Source organism: Mya arenaria, chromosome 14 (assembly GCF_026914265.1).
Source record: "Mya arenaria isolate MELC-2E11 chromosome 14, ASM2691426v1".
Taxonomy (NCBI): Eukaryota; Metazoa; Mollusca; class Bivalvia; order Myida; family Myidae; genus Mya; species Mya arenaria.
This window is the reverse complement of record NC_069135.1, coordinates 20,261,915-20,281,644: the sequence shown is the minus strand read 5'-3', so window position 1 is coordinate 20,281,644 and position 19,730 is coordinate 20,261,915. Positions and strand designations below refer to the sequence as shown.

At 36.0% G+C, this 19,730-nt stretch overlaps 2 protein-coding genes across 2 annotated transcripts in view; both read right to left on the bottom strand.

Moving 5' to 3' along the window:
• Window positions 1-11,826, bottom strand: part of LOC128218458 (amidase-like) — a 28,006-nt gene extending 16,180 nt beyond the window's left edge. The window contains exons 1-7 of the mRNA XM_052926130.1: window positions 11,747-11,826; window positions 8,733-8,908; window positions 7,939-8,046; window positions 6,964-7,015; window positions 6,210-6,326; window positions 5,323-5,443; window positions 4,996-5,147 (exon numbers count right to left, since the gene is read on the bottom strand). Coding sequence (XP_052782090.1) covers window positions 4,996-5,147; window positions 5,323-5,443; window positions 6,210-6,326; window positions 6,964-7,015; window positions 7,939-8,046; window positions 8,733-8,908; window positions 11,747-11,753 — 733 coding nt within the window. The 5' untranslated portion in view covers window positions 11,754-11,826. The remainder of the gene's footprint in view (window positions 1-4,995; window positions 5,148-5,322; window positions 5,444-6,209; window positions 6,327-6,963; window positions 7,016-7,938; window positions 8,047-8,732; window positions 8,909-11,746) is intronic.
• An 889-nt stretch (window positions 11,827-12,715) lies between these two features.
• Window positions 12,716-18,825, bottom strand: LOC128218433 (visinin-like protein 1). The gene is made up of 6 exons (XM_052926097.1): window positions 18,753-18,825; window positions 18,376-18,433; window positions 15,462-15,586; window positions 14,542-14,706; window positions 14,195-14,241; window positions 12,716-12,969 (listed from the first exon to the last, which is right to left on the bottom strand). The coding sequence occupies exons 2-6, from the start codon at window positions 18,423-18,425 to the stop codon at window positions 12,898-12,900; spliced, it is 459 nt and encodes a 152-aa protein (XP_052782057.1). The 5' UTR covers window positions 18,426-18,433; window positions 18,753-18,825; the 3' UTR covers window positions 12,716-12,897.
• Between the last annotated feature and the right edge of the window lie 905 nt (window positions 18,826-19,730).

The following is a 19,730-nucleotide window of genomic DNA, read 5'->3' as shown; positions in this document are numbered from 1 at the left end:
TAAAAAAAGGAAACCGACGCCTAATCCATCTGGCCACCAGAACGTTCAAAAAGTTGTAGAAATTTTGACCTCCAAGTAATACAGTGATAGCCATCACGTGAAAATGTCAATCAATCAATCAATCAATCAATCAATCAATCAATAAGACAACATCAAAGCCGGAATCAAATGATTATATTTGTGCAAATATCAACATTTGCTGAGGGGTTTCAAGTTTTGGTATCTTAGTTTTAACACTCCTAATGATTTGCTACACTTCATTTCGTAATACAATAAAAAAAACATGAGCGAGTACCTTTAAATATGCATTATTGTAAGGTTAAAAACTAGGGCGCTATTAATATGTAAACAGGTCAAGATCCTAGCGCTAGGTCGGTTTAAGTAAACTTGGTCGATATTTATATACAACATGTTCGCCATCACTAGCTCTATAGCAGCACACGAAACATTTGTGCTGCACACATATGATATATATATGAAATGTTTGTGCAACGACGAAAAAAGAAAATATTACACTTAATTATCATCATGCTTTTCCAATGAAATTAATGCAATAAACTGCCAGCATGTTAAGCATATGGTCAGCCGAAAGCTCCTTTATGATGTTACAGTATTTGTACTATAGAAGAAAGTATACTAATTAAAGCAAAACATACCTGTCATGTCTGTACCGTTTATGTTAACAAGTGGAGTAGTAAAATACTAGCCTGGGTTACCTGCCCTTACCATTTCATTATCGGTACTCTTGTTGTGCAAAGGACGCTGGGAACCAGACAAAATACTCGCTAGCTATCTTCTTATAAAGCGGCGAGCTACGCCGTGATCAATACATGATACGGCCAGTAGGTTTTATTGTATGACAAGTACCAATATTAAGTGTAAAACAGTTGATATATAAATATAATCACACATTTACAAGGGGAATTACAAAGTCAAAAGAATTATGTTTGAATCAAAGTATATTATTATTTTTAAAAAACCGAGAACAAACAACAGGAAGAAAATTAGTAGTATTTAGGCGCCTAAGCTTTAAGGAACTCCCAACAGCTCATGGAGCTAAAAATGTATTCGATATTTTCATGTTATTTTCTTAAGTTTCACAAACAAGATGACCCAATAATGAAAGTTGAGTTAACATGGATATTGCTTTTTTAAAACCAGTTTTTTTATAACGTCTTGAGTGATTTAAAATGCAGTTTCTGCCCCGTTTTCGCGAAAGTTCTTAAGTTTTACATGCTTACGAAACTTATTTCATTAAGCCAAATCTAACTTAATTTCTAATTTTATTTTTCTAGTTTATTGTGATCATCATTAAGATATTTACCCTTAAAGCCGCCGAGCTATGTATAATTTAAACATTACAAAATAGTTACCCAAAAAATGAAATAATAATGAGCTTAGCTTAATCCTGTCATGAGGTACTTAAGATATTTCGCGAAATTGAGACCACAGGGTACTGGTCGAGTAAGCAACTAACCAATGGCATGTTCTAAAACCTGGCCTGGCCTGGCCCGGCCTGGCCTGGCCTGCTGACTCAGCATTTCGTGTCAGGCCAGGCCAGGCCAGGCCAGGCCAGGCCAGATTTTATACATAATGAGAGTTCAAGCTCTGAATATACGCCAACACAATGATAGATCTTTATTTAAAAATTCAACTGCATGTTTAATATAAAAAAGAAGAGATTTATCTAGATAAAAAAATGTAGTTTATTTGAATGCATAATTAATTATTTTCTTATACAATTTTTTTCAATTGAACTATGTATGTAGTTTTGAACAACTTGGATGTTCAACTATATGAACTGTTAGATGGAATTTTCTACACCTTTAATAAAGACAAAACATAAAAATCATCACAAAAAAATATATGTATGTAAAAAATAAAATATATATGTATGTAAATCTTGAGTTTGAACACATATATTTTAAGATTCGATTTGTAAACCAAGATCTTTGCACTTAATTTTGTTTTAATCCGCTTAGTGTTTACGATACAGTGTATTCCCATGCACCCAATTAAACTACTTTTTTATCTAAATAAAACTCAGAAAAAAAATCATTACATTAACATGCAGTTTTATTTCTAAATAAAGGTCTATCATTGTTTTCCAGTATATTCAGTGCTTGTACTCTCAATGTGTATAAAATATGGCCTGGCCTTGCCCAACACAAAATGCTGAGTCAGCAGGCCAGGCCAGGCCAGGCCAGGCCAGGTTTTAGAACATGCCCTAACCAATGTTATTCAAGCGTTTCATACGAACATTAATTAAAATGTTAATGTTCACACAAATCAATGTTAATTTCCTTATGGGAATACCGTTTATTTTTGGTCCGGAATATCGCTTTATTTTTGAACGGAATACCAAGTAAATATTAAGTAAATATATTGAATAAAACGTTACAGTACTGTTTATTTTTGGTATATCTTAGTTAATTCTTGGCTTATTTGGTATTATTTATGACGCGCGGAGCGCGAAGTACATATATGTACCGTGAAAACCGAGAACCATGCCCGACCGGAAAACCAGGGGGCTCTCTATCAGTGTTGTCATATCCAAGGGGGAGGACGTAATTTCGTTTCTGACAAACATTTAGTGAGAAAAATGTTTCATGGCAAACAAAATGGCGTATTTGGATTGATAAATACCGATTCTCGGACCATTTTTTGCCTGGTAAGTTGACTTTTTTTATAAATTTGAAAAAATGAATGTCAGCTGTACTAAAGGCTCTTAAAACACAGTGAGCAAGCGGAATCAGTAAATAATTAACAACAACACAATTCGATGGGTGAAAGCGAAAGGGGTCTATATTATTCTATATTTAATGTCACTTAGAACCTTTTCGCATTCACCCCTCGAATTGCAACGTAACACCCATCACGTGATTTCTTTTAAAGGGGCATGTTTGCCTATTAAGCATAACACGCTGATAAGCATAACACGCTGAGATAACGTTGACAGTGATTTCATGTATTTTGATTTGCACTTCTTTGTGTGTGTGTGGGGGGGGGGGGGGAGGGGGGTATAACTATTTTAACTAAACTTGTGTGCGGTGGTTGTTGTGGCGGTGGGTCGACACTCTTCATTTTCTTTAATTTCAACATGCAGTTTCATAGTGGTTTTAGTATAGCCACCTTACTTTAAACAACTGCGATGCAAGGGGACGTTTCATTAACGGTTTTGACTCGTAACTTCATTAATCTTCAATACATGTATACAGTCGAACCCCGTTAGCTCGAACTCGCTTGGCTCGAATTCCTCATCGGCTCGAACTAGATTTAAAAGATCGATTCTTTATACTGAAGGGTAACAATCCCGCTTGGCTCAAATTTTCTGGGGCTCGAGATATTTTCGCCGGTCCCTGGGAGTTCGAGCCAACGGGGTTCGACTGTATATAAACATCACAAATGGCAACCCATTGGTTGTATTTATTTCCGCAACTTTGTATTCATTTTTAACACTAGCTACAGTTCAATACACTCAAATATGTAGAGTAGAAAAATAACATAAATATCACACTCGCGTTATTTCAATTTACGATTAAAAACGACTAAGATCTTTATTGAAACTCCCCCTCCCCCCATGCTGATAGTGAAAGCATTAAACGTTGTTCCTGAAAAGAAACCAGTATTGGTGTCCATATATCGAGGTCAAGAGAACGTGCCGCCGGTGAGGACCTCTTCTATGCTCAGTATCAATTTTAAAACACGGTCAGTAGTATTTTGTTCCCTTGTTTAAGAATGTTTATTCGTCTTTCAGTTATACAAAAATATTACAGTGAGAAGTGATTTCAATATAGCTGTTAAACGTAATGACTTTACTCTTGGGAATTAATTAAAACTGAGGTATACACAATACACGTAAAACACTACACTTTATCAATATCCTTATACAAACTACTTCTAATGATGTACAACCATACATCCGAGGTTGTCTTCGATGGAAAATGGCCGAGGTTTTCCGAATGAAACCAGGGATCGGTTCTTCTCATTAAAGTTATCGACAAATAGAGCTCATTGAATGTTGGAACCATGCTTATGTCTTATCATTTTGTTATGCTTTAAATGGATTCTTTTTGTAGAGAAAGAATATGTTAAAAATACCATCGATTTCTGGTCAATCTAAGATCAATTAACGAACAGTGAATTATATACATATATGTACGAATGAATTACACCAATTATTACAAGTCAACTATTAAGAAGCGCGAAACGCGATTTTGGACCTGAAGACGTATAATCAAAATCAACAGGGTCAATCTACTGGTCATTGCCAACCTGCCTACCAAGTTTGAGGTCTGTGGGCGTAAACGTCTTCAATTATTTATCGAATACGGATTTCAGCTTGAGGTCACCACGACCTTCATCTCAAAACCACGAGGGTTCCTTTGATGGTCATTACGAGCCTGCTACAATATTTGAGATCTCTGGGTCTTCAGTTTTTGATTGGAAACGAGTTTTCAGCCCGAGGTAAACACGACCTTGACCTTTGGCCCACTAACCTCACAATAAATAGTTTTACTCTCTGAACAACCTGCCTACCAAGTTTGAGGTCTCTGGGCCAAAGCGTACTTAGTAAATGATCGGAAACGGATTTTCAACTTGCAGTCTCTACGACCTTCATCTTTGACCCACGGACCTCAAAATCAATAGGGTTCCTCTGCTTTTCAATACCAACCAGCCTAACAAGTAAAAGGTTTCTGTACCATAGCGTTCCTCGGTTATTGATCGGAAACCGTGGGGACGGACGGATGGACAAACGGTCCGATTACTTCGTGGGCATAATAACATACTTAAACCTCATTTTCAGAATCACAAGTCATGATAATACCTTAAATATAACTTCCTTTAAAGGTCTTAAAATTCCTTAACAGAGGAATATTACGCAATTTATAATTAACAGAAATAGTGTGTTGGGCTTGACCCTGTAATGATGGACATATTGTTCGAGATTTTGAGTCTTGTTGATCTTTCAGTCTTACTGATAGTGAAACTAACCATCTCTATTGCCGCCGCCTTCAAACCCGCCCCGTCTGTCGTCATCACTTCTGTATATTCCCTCTCCAAATACATGGTCGTCATGGTGACCAAATCCCTCGTAATCTCCTCGATCAGATCGTCTGTCACCGCCAAATCCTCGTTCATTATATCTACAAAGTTATTTCAAGTAAACACAAATATTTGACAAAAGCGGATGCTTTTTCTTACATTTGTAGGTTCTTTAATCACAATACTTTTATAAGAAATCAATAATTTCCAAATACATCTAAATGTACTTTGTAAGGTATCTGCCACATGTCTTCCGTTTTGGCGGCTAGTTCTGACCTGGCAGTGGTGCCGCCTTCTCGCCTTGGCCCCCTATCATCATAACGGCTCGGCCCTCTGTTGTCATTGCGAATCGGCCTTCGGTCATCTGAGCGACCATAGTTTCCTCTGTCAGTGAATGCTTAGGTAGTAAAATAATAAATTACTGTACAGTTGAACCCCATTGGTTCGAACTCGTTTGGCTTGAATTTCTTCAAACTGAAGGGATGAATTCCCGCTTGGCTCGAATGTTTTGAGGCTCGAGGTATTTTCGCCGGTCATTGAGAGTTTGAGCCAACAGCATTCGACTGCAGTTTGGTTAAATTTAATGAGGTCCTTTCTCATGGGTTTTGGCAAATTTCACAATGATTAAAATATGTCATGCCATTATTAATTCTTAAGCAATTATAAGTAAATTAATATTTTGCTTTATTTGGGTTTTAAATCCGCGACCCTTGTCTTTCATAAGGTGAAAAAACATAAAATGGCTAAAAGACTATGCCCAAATAACACGAACATATTTAAGTCAAATCTTCTTATCAGTCTCAGCCCATTACATCACGTATAATGATTCAAAATATTGTATGTTTTCGCTCTTTTTCCATACTTTCTTATGGAATATGTTGATAAAAACTTTTTGTCAATATTTTTAAGATAGTAAATTCTAAAACTAAAATGAACTTAATTATTTGGTAAAAACAACGTGTTATATTCAATTTCATTTTTTAGCTGCAGACCTTTTTTTCTGGAATCTTGAACAACAGTTAAAAATCAACAATTCTTTTCCCTTTTTTCTGAGAGAATACGCTTTAAAAAGTGTAAAAAACAGACCATTTTAACTACTTTTGATGTTGAGTAATGATTGAGTTATTTCTTAAATATGTTCGTGACCATTGGGCCTGGTGTACCCGAGTCTGATTTAGATTGTGATCGCCAGTCTCCTGCAGCTCGACAAGGACCTCCATCATAGCGATACCGACCACCTTTACCATTATCTGATGATGGATTATCTGATGAGGGATTATCTGATGATGAAAAATAAACAACAGCATTGTAGCATTATGTTAACAGTTATTACCACCACTTATACGAGTATCTGATGATGACAAAAAAAAAACATTGTGTAAAAATGTAAACAATTATAACCAGCACCTATAAGAACATCTGATGATGAAAAATAAACAACAGCATTCTAGCAAAAGGTAAACCATCATTACCACCTCCTATACGATTTAGAAACAAACTCGATGTCTGTAATATCTTTCTAAATGTTTACGGCAGTTTTGATACAGTGTAGGAATCGATATCATTTTACATGTATCCACATCCTATAACTTCATTCTTTAGAAGTTGAATCTTGCTTATATTTTTTTAATAAAATAAAAATTTCATATACAAAAATATAATTATATTTCTCCTTATGATTATGAGTTTAACTTTATTAAACTGCTGGAATCCCTGATTATGCCTTGGACTCTGAATATTTAGTAGGTAGTTTGAAGGACTAATGTGCATAAATATTTGTGCATGTGCGTAAATAGGTAGTGTCTAGCACCGGTTATTAACAACTTCCATAACCTAATGCTGGGGCACTAGCAGGTCTCAAAACAGAAATGTATTGTTAGTAATATGTTTACAAACGAAGAAAACAGGGTTCATTACCATTGTGTGATTCTCCGGTCAGATGCACAACGATTTTCCGACCACAAAACATCTGCACAATATAAATAAAGTAAACATTGTAATAAAACATAATACAACTGTTAGTCAAGTTATGCTGATAATCTATACAAAATCATTGCTTGGACAATTAAGTAACGCTTAGTATAACATATCTTCATGATTTTGACAATACCAGGACATAACAAAAACACCAAAAACTGATGTTATATATGATATCCGACAATAAACAAATATTGACTTGACTTGACTTGATGCCAAACGCATACATAATGTTGTTACGGCGCTCCATACAACCCAAATCGACTGGAATGAAGAAGACAACATGGATTATGATCAAATAGCCCATAATTGAAAATGTATACTTTAAGGCTGTCTTTTGATGTATTTTTATACACCCGACAAGTGACCAGGTGGAGCTAGGCTCCTCTTACATCCGGCAAGTGACCAGTTGGGGCAAGTCTCATCTTACATCCGACAAGTGACCAGTTGGGGCTAGGCTCCTCTAACATCCGACAAGTATCCAGTTGGGGAAAGTTTCATCTCACATCCGACAAGTGCCAGGTGGAGCTAGGCTCCTCTTACATTCGACAAGTGACCAGATGGAGCTAGGCTCCTCTCAAAACCGACATGTGACCAGGTTGCGCTAGTCTCCTCTCACATCCGACAAGTGACCAGGTGGAGCTAGGCTTTTCTCAAATGCGACATGTGACCAGTTGACGCTTACTCTCATCTCACATATGACAAATGACCAGGTGGAGCTAAGCTCCTCTTACATCCGACAAGTGACCAGGTGGAGCTAGGCTCCTCTCACATCCGACACGTGACCAGATGGAGCTAAGCTCCTCTCACATCCGACAAATGACCAGGTGGAGCTAGGATCCTCTCACATCCGACAATTGACCAGGTGGAGCTAGGCTCCCATTCGTGTCATGTTTATGAAAGTAGAAATGTCACCTCTTGGTGCATTCCTAGTGCACCAATCAATCCCTGTCTGCTTTGAAATTGCACGTATCCAAACCCACGATGCCTGCCCTTGTCGAGTGGTAATCGCACATTAACCACCTGAAATGTTTCACAAACATACATGCCATAGAATTTTATACTACAAGACAGACTTCCTATCATATCATTACTGGTATGTGGGTATTATTATTTTATTTAAAAATCAAAGGCTAAAAGGAAAACCCAAATGTTGTTACAAGCAATGTGAAAAGTCATGCATCAGTGATTCAAAATATTTCAGAACCTAATCATTGATTTATACACATATTATTTCATAATTAAATGGCTACAGTTTACTGCCAATGACTTGAAAACAAGTGAATCCTCGTTTCATGCAAATATATTGATCAGGGAACCATAGTGTGATGTTCATGGACCTTGTGCATCTAACTTTGCAAACACTGCAGTCAATATTTTCATAAGCTATAAAAGGAAACCCAATCACACATGACTTTCCCTTAAGCAACAATACAAATCAAACCTTTTCTGTATTCCCATTTCAATTGACAAATTATGCCGATAACTTATTGTTATTGTTTGACACTTCCATTCATCGAAATTAAGACTTTTGGATCAAGAAGGCCATGTTCTTGCACTACTATTTGACATTGGGAATTCAATCAGCCCTGCCATATCGAGTGCATAGTCTGAGCATGAACCATGGTTAACAGTTAGCCGACTTGTGCTAGTTTTGATAACTAATTTCATTCAGTGTTAACCACGAATGGCCTGAAAAAGAAACTTACATCAAGATGCCCAAAGAATCTCATCAACTTCTCCTCAGAAGCATCATACGGCAAGTTGGCAACAAATGCTTTGAATGGGGGTTCCGTTGAAACACTGGACATGTCTCTTGCAGCCTTTGGAACATTCGGTAGCTTTGTACTGTCATTTCTTGGCATCGCAATTGTTGGGTCAATGTCTACAAATGATTTCTTATGACAAACTACATTATTATAACTTCAGCAAACCAAACCCTTGACACCCAGCCCCAATTTAAAGCCATCTAAAGTAATGCCATAAGTATTTTCACCCTAATATTTAAAACAATGTCTTCATTTTTCTCCCTGTTTCTTTTTAATAGGTGGTTTAGAAATGCAGTGTCCGCTATACTTAGTAATATGGTTCTGTCATAAGTGGTGGGAATGAGACCAGATTTTAATATCTATTTTAAAAGATAGTAACTGCTTGCATTACGGCTGCATTACTTTATTTCAACTAAGTTCTAATGCATTGCCATACTTGTGTGTTTTGTTTGTAATTTTCGTTTATTTAACATTGATTATTTGAATAAAACAAGAGGTGTCACAGTAAGTGACGAATGCACTCGAACTTTTATGCAGTTCAATAGATTATGCAATTATTAAAATGCATTCAATCAGGAAGAGATATCGAAAACTTTTATCATATGCCTGCCCCATTATGGTTGATGTCAAATGCGGAGAACTGATGCTGGGAGAGATAGGGACACATGAATTGACCCGACACGTATTCTTTATGTACTGAACACATGAGCCAAATAATTTTAAAATCCCTCTTTGCAAAGTTACAAAATTACAGTCACGACACGACCTACTATACTGTATATGTACATGTGTAGTATTTCATAATGATTATACTAAAAGCGAGACCTTGAACTTTGACGTAGTACGTGGGTCTTGCATGCAACACATCGCATTAATGTATTGAACACATGTGCCAATTTATTTCAAACTTACTGTGCATGACCAAATTACGGTCCAGACACGACCATCTACACAGTTTATGCATACCTGCAGCATTCCATAATCATTAAAATACAAGTGCTACATTGACCTTTAAGATAGAATTGCGGGTCTTGCGCCCGACACTTTGTCTTTATGTACTAAACACATGTACGAAGTAATTTTAAAATCCAACTACATTGTATATGCATAAATGCAGCATTACATATTGATTACCGTATGAGAGTGATCTTGACCTTTGAGGAAGGGACGTGGTTCTTGCACACGACACGGCGCCTTTACGCACCGAACAAATGTGCCAATTTATTTCAATACAACACCGTGCTTGACAAAGTTACATCCCGGACAGACACGACAATTCACACTGTATGGGCATGTATGCGGCATTCCATATTGATAAACTTGTATTTCCTTGACCTTTTTTGGGTAGGGACGTGGGACTTGCTCGCGGAAAGTGATATCTATGTTACTAACACTAATGTGCGAAGTTATTTTAAAATCCCTCTATGTACGACGAAGTAACAGCCTTGACACGACCAGCTATACAGTATATACATATTGACAGCATTACATAATGAAAAACCCTGACCTTGGCCATGACCTTTGAGGAAGGGACATAATTCGTGCATACGCAACGTCGTCTTTATGTACCGAACACATGTACATTTAAAAAAAAATTAACACTGTGCATGACAAAGGTATATCTCGGACACGACCAGCTAAACTGTATATGCATACATGCAGCATTCAATACTGATAAACCTGTAATTGATTCCTTGACCTTTAAGATAGGGACGTGGGTCTTGCACGCGAAACGTCAACTCTCTGTTACGAACTCATGTGCCAAGTTATTTTAAAATCCCTCCCTGCATGACCAAGTTACAGCCCGGAGACGGCCAACTAAACTGTATATGTGCATATGTGCAGCATTTCATAATGATTAAATTCGAAGTGTGACCTTCACTTTTGAGGTAGGGTCGTGAGACTTGCATATGACCCATCGCCTTTATGTACCGAACACATGTGCCAAGTAGTTTTGATAAACCTGCGAGGAATACTATGACCTTTGAGGTAGGGACGTGGGTCTTGCACGCGACACATTGCCTTTATGTACCGAACACATGTGCCAAGTAGTTTTGAAATCCTACCCTGCATGACCAAGTTATAGCCCGGACACGACCAACTACACTGTATATGCATCTATGCAGCGTTCCATATGATTAAACTCGGAGTGTGACCTTGACCCTTGAGGTAGGGTCGTGGGTCTTGCATCAATCACTGCATGCCAAAGTTACAGCCCAGACACTAGAAACTGGTGGTGTGATTTTAATTTTCTCTCCTTTTGGGGCATACAAATCATGATGATATCTAAAAAATGCGTAAGATAAGACCATGCTTTGCAAATTACGAATACTAAATTTCATATCACACACATGACGTCATAACAAAAATGTCGCGTCGGAACTAAAGCTGTGGATGTTATGGAAACATAATTTTTCTTATCCTTTTAAAGAAAGAAGTTTAGAAAACAGTTTGAAAAGTTTATTGGTTTTGGCATTTGATATCAACAAAGAAACATGTGTAATAAGTTTGTCCGATGTCCGAAATCGCGCGATGCGGCTATTTTTTGTTCGTTTGTATATATATATATATATCTATATAATAAGCATTTACATAAGGTTTAACGTCTATTTTGCTAAAACAATGTCATCAGGTCATGACTGGAATATATTCGGCCGGTTTAGGTCAACACTAATGTGCATGGTCAGTATTTACGTATAACACGTTCTCCATCACGAGCTGTCAACAACAAATGAAGCGTTTATGTTGCACACATATAATACATATATTAAATGTATGTGCAACTTCGCTAAGAGAACATGCATCACTTACTAGCATCATGCTTATCCAATGAAATTGATGTAATGAACTGTCAATATGTTTTCACTGTAGTATGCACAATGCTCATTTAAGACAAGCTTCACTATTTTAACTTAAATAAAATCTAAAACATTGCAATGACTTTAAAATTTTACCTGTCATGTATGCAGTAAAGTGATAAAATACACACTTAATATATCAGCTTCCGGTATGTATTTATAACTTTCATCAAGATCTATAGAATTTCTAGGTCGCCAGTGAGTAAGCTATACGCCGTGGATCAATAAATGATGAGGCCACTTTGTTTCGCCAATTTCTTTGTAAGGGTGCAGGCCTAGGAAAAGGACTTGATTAGTGATGACTACATAGAAGTACGTCTAAATTACATTCCAACGTCACATGTATGTTAACTGGTATTTTAACAGTACACATTTGTCTTGTTTTCTTAATTTCACAAAATTGTAGGGGTTTCATATGAAAGTAACTTGGCAAGGAAATTCTAAAATGGACGCGAAACGCCGTATCTTTTCCAAATTCTGAGTAGGGTCCTTTTCCCAAGAAAAATGCTGCACTGTATTGTATTGTATTGTATTGTATTGTATTGTATTGCATTGCATCGTATTGTATTGTATTATATTGTATTGTATTGTATCGTATACCGTATCGTGACGTATTGTATACAGTGACATACCCTTTATCACCCATGTATATGTTAAATGTATAAAAACGCGTATTAATGACATGTATAAAAGAACAAGGAAATTGATTTATATGAATACTAGTTGAAAATGATTTGTAAAGTCAGTTTAACCTTTAAAATGCCCTACTTGTACATGAAGCTGAATTAAAATGCGTGCCGATTTCCGCAACCTCTGTTATATTAACTGCCAGTAAACGTAAACAATGCCACTTTTATTTCCTTTATTAACTGCAAGTTAACGTAAACAATGCCATTTTTATTTCCTTTATTAACTGCAAATAACGTAAACAATGCCATTTTTATTTCCTTTATTAACTGCAAATAACGTAAACAATGCCATTTTATTTTCCTTTATTAGCTGCAAGTTAACGTAAACAATGCCATTTTTATTTCCTTTATTAACTGCCAGTAAACGTAAACAATGCCATTTTATTTCCTTTATTAACTGCCAGTAAACGTAAACAATGCCATTTTTATTTCCTTTATTAACTGCAAATGTTAAACGTAAACAATGCCATTTTTATTTCCTTTTTTACTGCTAATTAACGTAAACAATTCAATCTTTATTTCTTTTATAGCTAAACACACGAGAAAAAAGTCCAGAAATTAATGGCATGCTGAGTTTCCGTGAGCGAAGTGTTGTCCATGCTGTCCAACGCTCTCGTACTTAGGGAACACCTGAAAATGGAATATCCAAATTTAATGAAATGCAATCAATGCAACACAATACAAATATAATACAATACAATATAACACAATCCACTGTCATGCAATGCAATTCAATCGATTGGGAATGATTGAAATTATATTAATTAGTTAATATATATATATATATATATACAGTTCCGTGGCGACAAGTTCATGTTAAATTTATTGATTGTTATGTAAACTGTATGTGATTCTTGTTGTTTGTCGTTTTGTTTCGAGATTTTTTTACCCAAATTCAATTATTTTTCTCAATTGATGGAGCACATTATTTGATCCCCGTGTATAATGAAAACTGAAATTAATTTAACTCTAGTTATTGTTTAAAAAATATTTTCTTGATACTTTTGTAACAAAAATTCGTGTCATCTTATTTTATAATGTGATTAAATACGGAATAAGTTAAGTACAAATGTCTTTCTCTAAAGGGGCACATTATAGGTGGATGCAAAGGATTTTTGTTTTTCTTTAATTCAGTATTTTGTTCATTTCATTTGACTTTAAAGATCAAAATAACAAAATTAATATACTTGAGGTACTTTTTTCAGCCTTTATAAATGTTTGATTTTTAATTTAATAGCTACGTAGCCCTTAATTTCACAGTAAAAAAAACATATACAGATCGCTAATGTGTTTTTTTTTTATCTGTGCACATATCATTTGTTATTTTTTACCATTAAAGTCAAATGAGTAATTTGTGACGTCATCTGAAAAAATGGAACCTGTTGAGGTATGCATGTTGACAATAAAATCACATTAAACCAATAAATAAATTACAAACAGACAATCTGTAAAAGTAAATTAAAAACAAAAAAATTGGAAAGTTAGCTATGATTGCCTGCTTATGAGACTTGGAACCTCGCAAATCAAAAATGAACAAGTCACTTCCTCCACAGGACTAATTTTCGCTGATGACCTCATAACAATGTCGTGTGCAAAGAACGAACTTCCGTTATTTAAGAAATTAAAAAAGGAATATTTTGATAAAAAATAATTTATGATAAAGAAGGCTGTAAATGATATGGCTAAGGATGTGTTCATGCATTCGTGGACTTATTTGTATTAATTTTTGTTTGTAAGGCGCAGTGTCTGGTATCAAGTTCGTATGTACGACCCTCTGAGACCTCGTAGGTTTTAACGACTAAATTATAGTTTCGTATGCTTTTTTTTATTGATAATGAAACATTTTGACACATACCTTTACCCAATAATCAATGAACTCATCCGGTGTAACGTTGGAATCACCTGCAAAACCACCAATCATTTTATTTTAGTTATAGCACAGACAGAGAAGAAATCCTTTAAATCAACTTTTAACAAAACAGAAATCAATTGCTCAAGATTTAAATATTTCCCATTTATTACTTCTCATGGATGTGAAGTGTAGGGCGTATTATAGCATACAATGAAGAAAAGAAAGTAGAAGTATAAAGCATGGTTAACATTCTGAAATATGTGTATTGTTTCCTTCGTTCTTATTTTACGGACACAACATATTCGTTTCGTTTAATTACAACGTAAATTGGCCATATACAATTAAAATACCATTTGTATCCATAGCAGCGCAGAGTTGATCGTAGTCAGTCTTTACCAGGTGGTGATCTCCATCGAAATCATACTCATCGAAGAGCCAATGAGAAAGTTGGTAGAGGCTAGGAGACACAGCGCAGATGTATTCTGTGTATTCGTGGCGTGACTCCGTTCCATCACCTTTAAATTAGGGATGGACAGAGTGATATATATAAAGTCAACGATACTGTATGTGTTTTTTGCGTTTACATGGAGCAGTGGTCGTTATCTTAAACAACCGATCCTGAGATGGGTAGACGTACTTTATAGTGTAAGCAAAGCCATGATCGTAGCCACGTTTATGACAGAGAATGGACACTTAGAGAGATATATGAGGGTGTCTTACATGGACTTGGATCATAGCGATACTAGGGACATAATTAGGACAGTGTGTGTATACCACGTGATAAATTGCGTCATAAATGCTACGTCGGAAGCCAATATTTTGATTCGAAAAAAGACTTTAAACAAAGATAACTTCACTATTTCTTCACCAATTTAAATGAAACAAAGCGCAGTCTACTCCGCTTACGGAACACCACATTCGGTCTTTACCAGAGTTTGATTGCGAGTTTAGTTTCTTTAAACACTCTGACAAACTTTTTCACAATACGGCCGTCTGACGGAGCACTGTCAAACATTATTTCAGAAACAGGTTTGTCGAAGTGTTTGATGAAACTTATGACCTCATCAAATTTCGGAAATAAAACAAATGCGGGACTCTTTAAGCGGCATAGACTGCCATTTGTTTCATTTGCAATGATGTGGTAAAAGAAAAGTTATTTTTGATTTAAGTCTTCATTTTAGCATAATGTTGCCTTCCAACGTAGCATATATGACGTAATTTATCACGTGGTATACACACACTGTAGGACTTGGGACCTAGATTTACCCACCGTTCATGTCATATTTGTCAAAGCTGGCCTCAAGTTCCACACATGTGATTACGCCGTCGGCGTTTGGGTCGTTTGCGATGAACATGCCAAGTGCGGTCTCGTTGTACGGCTGCAGTTGTAAAGCCCTGGAAGTGTACAGAAAGTGTTCTGTTAACGCAGGGTCATTGTCAAGGCAGCGACAGGATGCCATGATACAGTCTCGAGTCCATTTCCTAGGGCCATGATTACAAACATTCTTAAGTCTGAGTTCAGACCCAAATGGCATATCCCCGAACCTTCATTTTATTAAAACTTTCTTCCTAGATGAGTGATGAATTAAGCTGACTTTATTTACTATTTGAAACATCTATTTGCATTAGTTTTAAAAAGGGAATGGAATAAATATGAGGTTTTTTTTGTAAATTAAAGCTGCACTCTCACAGATTGCAGTTTTCCATATTTCCGTTTGAAAATTAATGATTTACGGCTAAAAGCGTTACAAACGCTTTAAGAAAAATGCATAAAACATCATTTTTTTTTTAAATATAAATAGGAAAACCTGCAATTTGATTTTTTGTCAACAGTCTTATATCACTGGTTTCCATACATTTTCGCAAAAAATGGCTCGTTCCAAGACAAAAAAAAATTAAAAAAAGTTGTCAAAACGTTCATTCCGTGAGAGTGCAGATTTAATAATAGTGCTTTTCTAGTCTGGGTCATGACCCGGAGTTGAGACTGTTCGTATTCATGGGCACTGGGAAGATCATAACCGACGGGTGTTTTGGAAAGGCAAAGACAGTTTCCACTGCCGACGCCCGAACTAATTTCATCTTGGTGAGAGGCGAAACTTTAAATGCCGCTAGACCTATCCCATCCTCTCATTAGATGCAAGTTATGCACATCATATCTTAATATTATTATTATTAATTTATTTTAGGATTTTGAAAGATTATAATTTTATATGTAACAAAAGTTGTGCGTGAATGTTTGGATGCTAAGTTATTAACAGACAGAGCAGCTTATTTGTAGTTATAGACGGAAGCAAGGACCACATTATTTCTTTGTACTATACTGAAAGGTTCAATTAAGGGATACAGGTAAGACAAATGTAACATTTCGACAGCCAAATAGGATATTTTAGCGAAACCTTGCATGGCGGGGTATAGTTAACGATATTGGAAAATTTGGGTGATTAGATCCGCTCATACAATCAATCGGTTGATGACGTGTGTTTATGTGCGTTTATCAAGGACTGCCCACGCTGCATTATGGCTTGTCCCCGCCATGACGTCATCAGGACTTCAATTGTTTTTAAATGACATAAAAGAAAAAAGTGACAGCAGTCACATCCAGACAATGGAAGACTTGAAGAAACAGAGTGAGATACAAGATATCCGGGTGCGATACCCTAGCTCTCTGCGAAGAGACCGTGGGCTCTTGGCTCTTTAACGTGCTCGGTATAAAACACCGAAACACACAATACAACTTTCCTGGGTTGAACCAATATTGAGTACACCACATTTCCAGTACAACCCTTTTAATGCCGAGCACTAGACAAGGGAGCTACTGGTGACATATTTTGAACTCCTGCTTCGATGTCACTTGACCTGTACAAAATTTAGTGACATTTAACCTAAAAAAAATTCTTCAGATTTATCAAAGGGGTCACTCCTTTCAAATATCTAGAATAAAATAACTATGAAATACTGCAGTTTAACAATGTCAGAAAATCTCGAAATGCCTAAATAGGTCAAATGATATCAAACCAAGAGTTCATTCCCATCAAATCACTGGATGACTACGCGCTATTCTTGATTTAAACACAGTATTCAAGATGGCCGCCAAATTTTACCAAATCATCGTTTTGCTTAATGATAGGTTCACAAGAAAACGAAGCCGTAATCGAGGGGGAAACGAAAATGTTCTTATTTACATTATACTAAGAAAAAGATACATTTCTTTTATTTTCACCCCTCGAACTCGGCATATGAAAGATGGAAGCAGTTTTATCATATCATTATATCGAAAAGGAAAAGAATGCAATGAACGTCGCTGAATTCTATATCACTCCATCAGTCATTCAACCTAAAAACCCTGTTTATACATGTACCTGGATGGCCGCTTCCGTTCGTTAGGGAATTTGGCCTGGATATTCTAAGAACAGCAGTCGGGCCATGAATGACGAAGCAACAATGAAAAGCATAGCTTAGGCTAAAATCACTTTAAAGCAAATACAACGATTTTTCACCAACATATTCGAACAAAAACTCCGTTCAAACATTTGGATGTACTTGATTACCCAAAACACCTTTTTGTTGAATGCATGTACACATATTTTCTATATCTTATAGGGCCAATTGCTCAGAACAACGTGGTTGAACGCCATTGTTGTTTACTTTCAAATCTTAACTGCTCGTGAAACTTCAAAGACAGACCTTTGATCTGCAGTTTTTCTAATTATGTTGGCGTCATCTAATTCACCATCTGTTTTATGTTTAACATGTTTACTTTAATAGCACATCATACAATATTTTACCGTTGAAAGTCAACAAAGATGTCGATAAACACGTTGTTATTTTTAACAAAGTTCTGAACAATTGGCCTATTAATGGCATTACACTTAAAACAAATCAGTACATTTATATGTGAAACTACACTTCGAATGGTGAATAACGTCATAATTGTTAAGGAGTTTCCATACAGGTAAATATTGGTACAACAGCTCCAATTTTTAAACTGAATAACGTGTACTTCTACCTTTTTATTACATCGTTGTTCTTATGTTTAGACACGAAAGTCTGTTTTTATTCCGACCGCTCGGTCCAATTTATTCTTGTTTCAAATCGTTCGAACGAACAATTAGATTTTTTGGCCTTGTATGGATGTAATACTTCACAATTTTACTGTAACGTTCGGCTTTTCTATCTAAACTTACCCATACGTTCCCTCGAAAATGGCCACTGACAATATGATTAGAGAAATCATGTTGGTTTCTGAAATGGAAAATATTGATTTTTATTATTCAAAACAGAATTTGGTAATCGAGTACATTTTTAATTCGGACTGTACCGTATGTTTTATTTATTTATTTATTTATTTATTTATTTATTTATTTATTTATATACGTATATATGCACTCATACTATATTATATGTAAAGTTTATGTTGTTTTTGTAAAATCTTAAATAAGTTATAACATAAAAATAAAACGAATTGTTATAAAACAACAGAAATTTGCCTAGGCAAAACTAGCAGCAGCAAAAACAACAAAAATAACAACTACTATAGCAATAAATGCGACAACAATGTTACCTCCTCACTTTGATCCGCTATCAAACGAACTGACTGAATGAACTTCAGATTTGAATAAATTTTATCTTCTAAAACATGAAACGTCTGGGGAAAATCACAGAGATTTGGCAGAAATCGTGGTCGTATTTTCTTATCTTAACCATACGCATACTAGTTTTAGGATAAACGTCCTTAACAGCTGTAACTGTTAAGTAATGGTGTGATTAAACTGGTCAAAGCTTAATTTGTTTGTAGTTTGTTTTCAACAAAGATGCGCGTGGTGGGCTGTGCCAGTGTATTCTTTTTCATTCCCATGTTTACGTTTAATGCGTTTAATGTTTAATGAACACAATATATATTATATCTTATTAATTTTTTTTAATCCAGTTTCCAGTATTTCTTCTTCTTGTTCTTCTTTTTCTACTACTACTACTACTACTACTACTACTACTACTGCTACTGCTACTGCTACTGCTACTGCTACTGCTACTACTACTGCTGCTGCTGCTGCTACTACTACTACTACTTCTTCTGCTGCTCCTGCTACTGCTGCTACTGTTGTAATGCTACTACTACTACTACTACTACGACTACGACTACGACTACGACTACTACTACTACTACTACTACTACTACTACTACTACTACTACTGATACTGCTACTGCTACTGCTTCTGCTACTGCTATTTCTGTTGCTGCTGCTGCTAGTGCTGCTGCTGCTGCTGAAACATGCCAGGGTATGCAATACATATCTCAAGCTACATAATTGATTTTCTGCGAAAGAGTTACAGTAGTGGCTTAGCAGGTGATGTCACCATCGTAACATGCGTCTCAAGCGACATAACCTAATGATCTGACAAAGAGTTGCAGAAGTGGCTTAGCAGGTAATACTGTGTCCTTCGAAACATGTCCAGGTAAGCCATACTATTCTCAAACGCCAATACAATACATTAACAAAGAGTCTAAAGGTCTACGAAGTTTTTTTTCGTAAGGTTTCCG